General features: G+C 42.4%; 1 protein-coding gene across 3 annotated transcripts in view; it reads right to left on the minus strand.

The window, feature by feature from the left end:
• The window catches only part of LOC110526405 (AP-1 complex subunit gamma-1), a 33,283-nt gene extending 20,593 nt beyond the window's left edge, over positions 1-12,690 (minus strand). For 2 of the 3 annotated variants that reach the window (XM_021607361.2, XM_021607359.2), the window contains exons 1-4: positions 12,552-12,690; positions 3,339-3,542; positions 1,872-1,996; positions 997-1,138 (exon numbers count right to left, since the gene is read on the minus strand). In XM_021607361.2, the coding sequence (XP_021463036.1) occupies positions 997-1,138; positions 1,872-1,996; positions 3,339-3,539 (468 nt within the window). In that variant the 5' untranslated portion in view covers positions 3,540-3,542; positions 12,552-12,690. Of the gene's footprint in view, positions 1-996; positions 1,139-1,871; positions 1,997-3,338; positions 3,543-12,340; positions 12,389-12,551 lie in introns of those variants that run through there. The other variant, XM_036980767.1, reaches the window with a different exon arrangement.
• Positions 12,691-12,702: the final 12 nt, after the last annotated feature.

Raw genomic sequence — 12,702 nt, forward strand, 5'->3', positions numbered from 1 at the left:
ACACAGAAGTCTCCGAAATCAAATTGCGGTGGTCTCAATGACACTCACATTTTTCTAGGTTACATTTAGTTTTTTATTTATTATTCTAATTAATAGGTGTCTTTATGTGGATAGTCTAGTAAAAATGTAAACTGGCTCCTTACATTTTATTTGGGGAGAACATTTAGAATAAGAGAATAATGAAATTACTGGATGTAATGTAGTGGTCTAGCTTACTGTAGGCTATTTGCAATATTAAACAACTCAACAAGGTCTATATCAGTTTGTTTCAGATCTCCATCCTTGACCTCATCCATCAAGGTCTGACTACTAGGCTACCATCAATCAACATGCCTTGTCATTGGTTAACTGATTACTATCACAACATTATCTACTGTTGACATACAGCTGGATCAAGAGGCCAGATAAACAACTGATTAAATCAACATAGGCCTACTAAATCTTAACACAGTCTAATATAACTTTCTGTGAAGGACGGTATTAGAAGAACAGCTCTCTCTGCCATGTCTGTTGACTAAACACTGCAGCTAACTACATTTGTATTGATGTAGAAGGAGCTAACTACGAAATAGTGGTTGTGTGCTTGACTAACACATACACTTTCCAAAGTTGTTCGTTGAATAGTTGGTTCTCCATTTTCCCTACCCTTTGTCGTCACACATCAGCGGTATCAACGGACAAAGTGGAGAGCTGCCATTCAGCTCGAGGGAGGAAAATAGTAGACTACTACAACTATGGGGGGTGGGCCAGAGTGGAAAGCTTGAGATTTTTTCTCCTCGCCCAAGTTCTGATTGGCTCAGCTCCAACTTCAGACGGTTGTACCAATAGAAGCGTATTTTGGGGTACTTTTTCGTACCAGCATGCTTTTACCTCAAATTGTGTGCATGTTATGTAAAACGAGTGCAGGTTGGCAGGTCTGCTCACAAACTTTAAACTGATCACCTGACTAACACTTCTTTGTAAAGAGTGGATGTGGGCTAGGTGAGAATGAGGTACCTTTTTCCTCAGGTAGGAGTTGGAGGTTTTGAGCAGCTTCTCCACCTCTCCAGCCAGGTCTCGACACATCTCCGAGGAGCCCATGCAGCCCAGGGTGCACAAGGCCAGGCCCTGGACATACTGTGTGCTGTGATTCAGATCACTGAGGAAGGACAGGGGGAAGAATGAGTGGACAACAGATAATAATAACTTTATTTATATAGCGTATAAAGTAAGTGCTTCACATCATAAAATAAAAGTACAAGCAAAGAAATAAAGACAGGAGGAAGGAGAATGAAAAAGATAACCAATTAAAATCATGCACTTTTATAAAGATGCTTTTAATGTGTCTTTAAAAAGGGATTTAAAAACAGGCACTGAATCTTCAAGCCTGATCTCTGACAGTCAATTCCAAAGTCTAAGGGTCTTAATGGCAAATGCCTTTTGTTTTCAACCTAGACTTTGGAATGTGTCTGTATCCCCGTTCATAGGGAGATAATAGATCAGAAATATAGGATGGCACTGGTATGTAGAAGAGAAAGAGGAAAGACGTAGAGAAAACAATATAAGGAAGAGGTGGGTAAAAGGGAAGACGAAGGATAGAGCAGGGTTTACAGGAAAGAAGAAAAATGTGCACGAGAGCAAGAGATTGACAAAAAGGTGCAACAGCTGGTCCGGCAGGTTATGGGGCTGTTTCCGTATCCAACATCAGAAGCACACGCTGCTGGCAAAGGCACCACTCATGAGTAACATTTCTGGCAGTAACAGAACACTGGTGTTGGTGCACATCACCACCTCCTGCAGCACAGCTCTTATCTCTACTCCCACACTACAAATAAGCAGCTGTTCCTGTCAGGATAGTGTGTTTGAGCCAATGCGGTTCTGGCCTGCCTTACTTCTTGATGCAGTTTGTCATTAGTAGATGGACGTCCTGCCTCTCGTCCAACAGTAGCATGGCTCCCAAGTACCCTATCCGTTTGTCAGTGAACTTCTGGGACGCAATCAACTTCAGGCACTCCAGCTGGAAAACAAAACTCATCAAATTAAATTCTATTTGTCACATGTGCCGAATAGAACAGGTAGACCTTACAGTGAAATGCTTACTTACAAGCCCTTAACCAACAATGCTTTAAAAAATATACAAAGTGTTAAGTAAAAAAAATTAAATAACAGTAACAAATAATTAAAATAGCCGCAGTAAAATAACAAGCGAGGCTATATACAGGGGGCACCGGTTAGTCAAGGTAATATGTACATTTAGGTAGAGTTAAAGTGACTCTGCATAGATTATAAACAGAGTAGCAGCAGCGTAAAAGAGGGGTCTGGGTAGCCCTTTGATTAGCTGTTCAGGAGTCTTATGGCTTGGAGGAAGAAGCTGTTAAGAAGCCTTTTGGACCTCGACTGGGTGCTCCGGTACCGCTTGCCGTGGGGTAGCAGAAAGAACAGTCTATAACTGGGGTAGCTGGAGTCCTTGACAATTTTTAGGGCCTTCCTCTGACACCGCCTGATATAGGGGTCCTGGATGGCAGGAAGCTTGGCCCCGGTGATGTACTGGGCCATATGTACTACCCTCTGTAGTGCCTTGCGGTCGGAGGCCGAGCAGTTGCCATACCAGGCAGTGATGCTCTCGATGGTGCAGCTGTAGAACCTTTTGAGGATCTCAGGATCCATGCCAAATCGTTTCAGTCTCCTGAGGGGGAATAGGCTTTGCTGTGCCCTCTTCACGGCTGTCTTAGTGTGTTTGGACCATGATAGTTTGTTGTTGATGTGGAAACCAAGGAACTTGAAACTCTCAACCTGCTCCACTACAGCCCCGTCGATGAGAAAGGGGGTGTGCTTGTTCCTCCTTTTCCTGTAGTTCACAATTTGTCTTGATCATGTTAAGGGAGAGGTTGTTGTCCTGGCACCACACGACCAGGTCTCTGACCTCCTCCCTATAGGCTGTCTCATCGTTGTCGGTGATCAGGCCTACCACTGTTGTGTCATCGGCAAACTTGATGATGGTGTTGGAGTCATGCCTGGCCATGCAGTCATGAGTGAACAGGGAGCACAGGAAGGGATTGAGCATGCACCCCTGAAGGGTCCCCGTGTTGAGGATCAGCGTGGCGGATGTGTTGTTCCCTACCCTTACCACCTGGGGCAGCCCATCAGGAAGTCCAGGATCCAGTTGCAGAGGGAGACGTTTAGTCCCAGAGTTCTTAGGTTAGTGATGAGCTTTGAGGGCACTATGGTGTTGAACGCTGAGCTGTAGTCATCCGTTCACAAAACTGCGCTCTTCGGCGAGACACATTCACTGCCAGAAACAACAAGACATTCACAGATGTAGGTTAATAAATTAAGAACTGTGTTATTTTGAAACATACCTGCCCAAAGTGCGCTGGGTAGCCCAGCATGTGCATGTAGAGTAGCTTAGCCACATTTCTACAGCGGTAAGTGTTGTCTTCCTCTCTGAAGGACGAGCGTATAGCAGCACACTCTTTCTGGATCATCTCACGCTCCTCTGCCTGGGTCCGAGCCGTCCGGATGGTCCGGATCAGCTCCCGCAGTCTGATCGGCGCTGGCATCCTCTGGAAAACACGGAGAAACTAAACATTTGGCACAGGTGGCCTTACTGCAAAGTCATATTCTAATCTGACAGCCGGTAGGTGAAAATAGGCCTACGTCATTATGAAAGTATGGGGGGGAATGACAATGATATGAGTAACTTATTTGTTTCTCCAACATTTGTATTGCTTAAGGCGTTAATACAGACATAAATAAAGAGGACAAATCCATTAAGACGAATGATGAATGCCTGGGGTGATGGTGGGTCCACAGAGTGTCTGTCTGTATGCATTTCTGAGTTAAAGTGTATGTAGCTGGGGGGCTAGTAAACTCACCTGACCACCACTTCTGTCTAGCTCATTATGGTTATCATTAGGAAGCCATGGGTACTCATTCATTCTATAAGATAAATGCATACTCCTGTAATGGTATTTTTTTGGTAGCCTATGTGATGAAAAATATTTGAATAGCAAATTAGCATTGTTCTGTGAGTACAGCCTCAAATGTGACAAGTAAATGGATAATGCCTTGCTCAGAAGCTTGTGAAGAGAGCACTAAGGTTTCAAACCAGTGGAGGGTGATTAAATATTGAAGGGGCACATGCTTGGAGGCGAGATTACATTCGCCAGTATTAACATGCAGCCACACAGAAGAATAATAACAGGAGCACAGTGCCCCAGTTCTAAAACATCAGCCAGGTACAGACCTGGCAAACACAAGAGAACTCACAGTACCGTGCCTCTACGATGTTACTAATGTACTCCCATTCTAACAAGAACGCTGCTCCATGAGAGGATGCATTCAGAATTAAATGATTAGACACAAGCATATAATCTCTCACCCCATTAATGATATGTGTCTGACTCAGAGATAGAGGGATTTGATTTGTTGTTTTTATAGGTAGGCAGCAAGATGATAATGACAAATACACTGTACTACTTCCTATTTCATAAGTAGACTTCCTGTGTGGTATAACATTCACCACAGCCTGTGGTCTCAGAGGCCAGGTACAGCAGGTTGACCACCTAGTCTGTATGTGCACACAACTACCACAATCCAATGGCCTCTGGTCAAGAAGAGGAAGCCTGCATGTTGGATCTATACACTAGCTGACTAAATCGGTCTCATGCCCATTTCAGAGGATCAAATATACAAACAGGTAAATGAGACCTTGACTAAGTCAAGAGTACAGTATGAAGACAGGTTAAAACTGCTTCTCCTCGATCACACTTGTAGGCGATGTCATGGCTAGCTAAACTCATGCGCAGAAACACGTCATTGGGTCTAACGGTCATCTCGCACCGAACTGCATGTGCAGGCCATCAAATCGAAGGCACCCCTTCGATATAAAGTAGTTTTTGACGAAAATTAAAACGTGTCAGTTTGTCACTTTCACGAGGTTGAAGTAATAACATGTTCAACTAATTAGGACATTTTCTATAATATAGGATGCCTTTCGACTTCAAGAAAATTAACAACCAAGGAAGAATTTCACTTCCCTCATTGAATTCTCAAACCACGGCCTGGTCTGTTTGTTCCGTTATGCAAGCGTTCCCGAAGTCTCACGATGTTGCGCCTCTGAGTTTGGAAACTCTGCGTTAAAACCCTGCAGGAATTCATTGGGTAAATGGTGCATGAACACTGAGCTGCATCACAATCCTTCATGAACTGTCTGCTCTTGAGGATGAGCCCAGCGGTGGTGTGAGAGCAATCCGGAAACACAGAGGAAGGATTGCTCTCTTGGCAGTTAAGAGATCGTGTGACAAAATTGCTCAATAGGCTTTAAGCTTTAAAGATTCAGTAGAGAAAGAAGTAACAAACTGGCACAATGAGAGCCATGGATATGCAGTCTCCCTTGAGAGGGGAAACTACAAATGTGTAATAACTACACATGAAATACAGATGCCAAGTCATATGAAGTGACTCGTACGACAAAAGGCCAACAGATCTTGGCATTCCAAAGGCACGTCGTCATTGGGTGTGCTAAACAAACTCTACTTCCTGCTTTCAGAAACCCCTATAGCAATGACACGTTTGACTTTCAACACCTGAGTTAAAGCAATTAACACTGCGGCCTACCCTCTAGTGTAGTACATTCAGAAAGTGTACACTTTCAGTACTACAGCCAGACACAGCAGAGTGACAGAGGATGTAAGAGAAACCCTGGGCAGGCTGGAGTGGGCAGAACAAGGTCAAGGGCCTGGCACCAGCAGTGGGTCTGGAGGAGGCCTTGTTTATTGCAGTGAAGGGTCTGGTGAGAGGGGTGTGTGTTAATGCACCACCGCCACAACAGGGGATCCATCACACGCACTATGCCAGGAACAAACAGGGAAAGTTATTACTGCTGGCTCCTGCATGCAGAGAAGAGGTGTTTTATGGCTTCCCATCTCAAAAGAAGCATGGCTCTTATCTGTTAGCATGGATAATGTAATGAAGCAGTTACAGCAAGAGGGATGACAGTAATTAGTTGCTGAACAAAGCCATTTTCTGCATCTAGCCGCCTCAGAGCTGACGCTGTTAGTGAAAAAAAGAATACACAGAGCAGACACCTTCTTAAAACTAGGGAAAATATAAAGGCTGTACACACAAAAAGGTCCAACAGATTTCAGACAATCCAATAATAACACCAGTTATGTTATCACATCAAAGACTTTCCAATACCAGTATACGGTATTACCGGAAGTGCACACAAATGGTGCTATATTTTTTTAGGCAACATGGATCTTAATCCAGGAGGGAATTGATTGTCTCTGCTGTAACCAACAAGCATTATCTTGACATCATATATCCACCCTGGGCTGGATATAACTTAAATTTGGCACATCTTAGATAATTAACTTACACTCACCGGCAGGTTTATTAGGTACACCAATCCAGAAAAGCCTGAATTCTTTGGTGTATTCTACAAGGTGTCAAAAGTTCCACAGGAATGTGGATGCTAATGCGATGGTGCTAGACACAGCAGAGTGACAGGCGAAAGCGATGGCATCACGCAGATGCTGCAGATGGACGACGGTCCAGTCATGCTGCGTACAGCCCGTTCCATCTCATCCCAAACATGCTCTATTGGGTTGAGGTCTGGGGGCTGTGCAGGCCACTCAAGTAAACTAAACTTGCAGTTATGTTCCAGGCAATGTTTTTCCAGTCATCAATTGTCCAGTGTTGGTGATAGTTTGCCCACTGGACCCACTTCTTGTTTTTAGCGTATAGGAGTGGAACACGCTGTAGTCGTCTGCTGAAATTGCCCATCCGTGACGAGGATCAACCAGTTGTGCTTTCCGAGATGCCGTTCTGAACACCACGATTGTACTGCGCTGCTATTTGTCTGTTTGTGGCCTGCCCGAGCCTGCATGATTCTTGCCATTCTCCTTTGACCCCTCTCATCAACAAGAGGTTTTACCCCACAAGACTGCCGCTGACTGGATGGTTTTTTGTTTGTCACACCATTCTCGGAAAACCCTTGACACTGCCCTGCGTGAAAAGCCCAGGAGGGCAGCTGTTTCTGAGATACTGGATCAGGCGCGCCTGGCACCGACGATCACACAACGCTCAAGTCACTCTCAAGTCACTCGTTTTTCCCATTCTAACGTTTTATCGAACAGTAACTGAATGCCTCGATGCCTGCTTTATATAGGAAGCCACGTGACTCACTGTCTGTAGGATCGATCCATTTACGGGAACAGGGTGGTGTACCTAATAAACTGGCAGGTGAGCGTATTGTTTTCCATGTATTGAAGCATGCATCCATGCAGCCCCTGAGAAAAATGTAAGGTCGAGTTAGCAGCACCACGGAGTAAGGCTGGGCGACCAAATTCCTTTGCATGCATGTTTTTGTGCGATATTCCAAATGCCTTTATCACAAGAATCAAGTTCTTATATATTATTAATTTTTATGAGCGTTTGTCCGCTTGTTCTCATGTCTTTTTGGTCTCGGCTGTTTCCATCCTTCTCTGCTGTGTGCAATGACTATAGACTGCACCTTCCCATTCACTCTCTCTCACACACACACACACACACACAAACAAATATTAGAGATCACTTCTTCCTCTGATAGATAAGCGGTTTCAATTCGAGGTTTGGTCCAACAGAATTGGTCAATTCCCCTTTAACGATACACTTTGTAATTGCGCGCAGAGCAGACACTAAAATGGGAGTAGCCATTATCATTGATTCTGGAAAATTAACGCTCAATTTGTCACGCACAGCATGGCTGTACCGCTAGCAGCAATTTTGCAGAACGTCACACTAGCAGTCTAGTATGCGTTTTATAAATGTGCAATAAACACAATTATATAAAGAATTGGCAAACTCATTCTCATTGCGAAAAAACAGTTGATTAACACATCTGAACAAAGTGGACAGGCTAGCAAACTGTCCAAACAGCTAGAGATGGACAGAAGGGTGTGTTCATAACAATTCAACTGTCCTACCTTGTTAACTAGCAAATAGATCCAATCTAGCTAAACTTAAAATAGAAATTAGCTGGCACATGAGCTTGCGCTTGAGAGATTGTTAATTTTCTATAATGCCTGCTACAAGAAGTGTCATTATTAGTGATTTGTGCATTATAATTGTTTCAAGTTCAATTTGTAAAATAATAATAAAAAAGGGCATTTTCATAGACTTGAAAGCCAGTTTAGTGATTATTGCAAAAAAGCAGGTTAAACTACTGTTACAAAATAATTAGTGGGTCTTGTGGTTGTGGAAGGCTTAAATTTAGCCTAGGTAACTTCACAAGCCCTCAATTCATTATATTATTGCTGACTGTTTGACCTTAAATTGTATAGCAAAGCTTATTTAGATTTTTTTTTTTAAATGGAGCTATACACACACACAAAAGCATGTGGACACCCCTTCAAATTAGAGGATTCGGCTATTTTAAGCATATGTTGCTGACATGTGTATAAAATCAAGCACGCAGCCTGCAATCTCCTAGACAAACATTGGCAGTAGAATGGCCTGTACTGAAAGCTCAGTGACTTTCAACATGGCAACATCATAAGCTGCCAACTTTCCAACAAGTCAGTTTGTAAAATGTTCTGCCCTGCTAGACTGCTCCGGTCAACTGTAAGTGCTGTTATTGCGAAGTGGAAATGTCTAGGAGCATCAACGGCTCAGCCGCAAAGTGGTAGGCCACACAAGCTCACAGAACGAGACCACACGTATCACATAAAACTCATCTGTCCTCAGTTGCAACACTCACTATCGAGTTCCAAATTGCCACTGGAAGCAACATCAGCACAATAACTGTTCATCGGGAGCTTCATGAAGTGGGTTTCCATGGCCGAGCAGCCGCACACAAGGCTAAGATCACCATGCGCAATGGTTTCATAATTGGTCATCGGCATTTTTGGACGCCGATTACATTGCAATCCAGGAGAAGACTGCGTGGCAGGCTGACCACTATATATATTTAAAATATATATATATAAACATATTCACTAGTTAACCTAGTAATATTATCAACCACGTGTAGTTAACTAGCTTGTCCTGCGTTGCATATAATCAATGCAGTGCCTGAAATTGTGTCACTTTTCTTGCGTTCAGTGTAAGCAGAGTCAGGGTATATGCAGCAGTTTGGGGTCGCCTGGCTCGTTGCAAACTGTGTGAAGACTATTTCTTCCGAACAAAGACTATAATTAAATTTGCCAGAATTTTACATAATTATGACATAACATTGACGGTTGTGCAATGTAACAGCAATATTTAGACTTAGGGTTGCCACCCGTTCGATAAATTACGGAACGGTTACGTATATCACTGAATGAATAAACATTTTGTTTTCAAAATTATAATTTCCAGATTTGACCATATTAATGACCAAAGGCTTGTATTTCTGTGTTTATTATAATTAAGTCTCTGATTTGATGTAGCAGTCTGACTGAGCGGTGGTAGGCAGCAGCAGGCTTGTAAACATGAATTCAAACAGCACATTCCTGCGTTTGCCAGCAGCTCTTCACAATACATGAAGCACAGCGCTGTTTATGACTTCAAGCCTATCAACACCCGAGATTAGGCTGGTAATACTAAAGTGCCTATAAGAACATCCAATAGTCAAAGGTCTATGAAATACAAATTGTATAGCGAGAAATAGTCCTATAATAACTACAACCTGAAACTTCTTAACTGGAACCACCAGCTTTCATATGTTCTCATGTTCTGAGCAAGGAACTTAAACGTTAGCTTTCTTACATGGCACATATTGCACTTTTACTTTCTTCTCCAACACTGTTTTTGCATTATTTACACCAAATTACTTATTTGAGACTAAGTAGATTGTATGTATTAAGTTAAAATAAGTGTTCATTGAGTATTGTTGGAATTGTCATTATTACAAAGATAGATAGATAGATAGATAGATAGATAGATAGATAGATAGATAGATAGATAGATAGATAGATAGATATAGATGGATTAGGAAGGCCATATGTGGAGAAGGTTTGCACTTGCTGAACTGTTGGGCAGCTACCACCAAAGAAGCACTCAACAACATTCGCTTTGCTCAACCTTACTTACTCTCCCAGGACAAAAACAGTACTGTTCAGCTGTATGGCTACGCTACAGATTTTAGTCCCGCTATATTTCACAGGAGCTTGGACAGCCAACACTGAGTCTTTTGGTCAAGCCAAGTGACGCAAACATTGCTGTCAAATGGAATGACTGACGCGAGGCATTATCCTGATCAATTAGAGGGGGTGGATCTCAAACACCCCTGAACTTATTCCTGTCCCAGTTGAATTAGGCCCTTGTCCTCCACATGCATACTGATGCATTTGATCATGCTATTTAAGACTGCTTTGGGAACAAATTGGGCATAAAGGAAGAAATAATAATGATACAGTGATTGTTATCAACACCCTCATATAGCCACAAAAAGGATCATATTTGACACCAGCTGTGGGAGATTTCCTGAGCGAATGGAATTGCCCATTCCTCTCCTGAGACTCTAGAAGATATACAAGCCTGCTGAGCCTAGCAACCAGTGGTAAGAGAAAACAACCTCAACACATGGTTGAGTCCACTGGGGACATAGGCTACTAAATTTCCATTGTCCAGACTCCAGAGACAACGCACACCATCAATGAAGCTCTTTCCCCGACGCTATACAATAATACAGCAACTGTATAGGAGTATGTGCCACAATTGACTTCCTCCTTACACAAAGTTATGCCAATGAAGTTCATTACGTTACAGAAACAATTCAAAGCCACCATTCTAGAGGGAGCGCTCCTTTCAACACAATATCCCAGCATATTGTTCTCTTTGACACTCATTTTGCCGTCACTGCTCAGCCAAGCTCTCACCAGGATATTTAATTGGTAGTGTTACAGCAGGCTGCTACCTCCATTCCAACCTAAAAACAATTCCGCAAGTAGTATGACAGTACATTTATACAAAACATTGACCTACATGGTTTAGCCAAGTATTGGCCTACCAATATAAGTGTGTACTGTCAGAAAGCCTTCATTGAATAGGCTGAAAATGCAGACAAAACATGGGCACTTGTCAGCTGGTTTAATGCAAATACAAAGAACATGCAATGAAAAAGCAAGTCGATCTGAGTATATGACACTGATGTTGACTTCAGGAGAATCAACTGACAGGAGAGGTGGCAAAAGGGAAGCAGGAAATAACAATTTTTTAAAAAGAGTTAAATATTTTAAGAACTTTTCTACACAGATGCAAGCCAGCTCAAAAAAAAAAAAAAAAACAATGGCTGTAATACCACATAAATAGCCTAATAATCACAAGTGAAGCAGGTGGCATAATAACCCACTTCTTTAAAAAGTCTGGGGATGGCACAACTGAAGAAATGAAAGGTTTGCTACAACTAACTAACACACTTGAGAATTGACACTTGTCGAGGTGGGTAAACAACTTACATAATAACGTTAGTATATTAACATTTAATTCAACTTCCCCACACAACCAGTATGTGAGTATTGTAGCTAGCTAGTTAACGTTAAGTAGCAACAAAAACAAACAAATAAACAAAAAAGTAGCAACAATACCATAGTAGCTAGCTAGTTTAAGTAACGTTAGTCACTTTAAATTCATTGCAACCACGTAGAAACAGCCAAAGCTAACGTTACAACAGTTACATCCAAGCTAGGTATAACACATCTTATTTGAAGCGTGGGTATACGTTAGAGTTAAACTTGAACACATCAAGGTATTGCGCTAACTAAGTTAACGTTTGCCAATTATGTTAGCCAAGTAGTTGGCTAACTACAGTAGTTAGCTAGGTAACTTCCACGTCCGTACATATCTACATTCTGCATACCAAGTAGCTGGCTAGCCAGTAACGTTAGCTGGGTAGGGTGGTTAGCTTGCTATGGTAGATCACAAGCCCACAGCAAGATAGTTAAATTTCTAATCATCTCTTGAACGCAATACTTTACGAACCTTTAACCACACCTGTCAAATATATTATGCATTGTCACGTTACCACTAGTTAGCATTAGCACTAACAAGCTAACAATCCAACGCCCGAGCAGAGGCCCAATTACAGCCTTCTAATTTCTCAGATACAAGTAAACCCTTTTAGCAAGTGAACATACAGATCATAGCTAGATAGCTACGCAATTGCGAAGAGGCCTTCATCGCACTGATTTAGCTAGCAAGTTAGCTAGCTAGTAGGATTAGTTAACTAGATAGCTGCCTTTCCTACATACCTACCGGTACATCTCGTTTGAGTAACACAGCAAATAACCAAATGCAATTTTGACATAAATTGAAGGCGTATAAGCAAGTAAAAGTTAAGTATAAAAACAGATTTCTAAGGTTAAAGATCGCACAAGTACATATCAGGTAAGCATACCAGCTAGCCGACACCAGGCTACCGCTTCTCTGACAGACAACCCCCCCCCCCCCCCGGTACACTGGCTGGTTAGCGCAGCCTCACTTCCGATCATGTAGCGCCAACATGGATTATTGTCACCGCGGTTTAAGACAAAGTTGTGCTGATTTTTCAGCTATAATCAAATAAACACATCTGTTTAACTGACATAGTTGTATAAAGTTATACTCACCAACCGTATTGATACCAGACAATAGCTGGAATCTTCTCTATTTGCGACGGAGGGAGGAACAGACCAGACATTCAAAATGGTGGCTCTCCTAGCCTCAGCACTTCTACCGCAGGCGGAGGGTTACACCGAAAAAACCAAAACTTCAACGTTT

The sequence above is a fragment of the Oncorhynchus mykiss genome, chromosome 6, assembly GCF_013265735.2.
Source record: "Oncorhynchus mykiss isolate Arlee chromosome 6, USDA_OmykA_1.1, whole genome shotgun sequence".
In the NCBI taxonomy this organism is placed as follows: domain Eukaryota; kingdom Metazoa; phylum Chordata; class Actinopteri; order Salmoniformes; family Salmonidae; genus Oncorhynchus; species Oncorhynchus mykiss.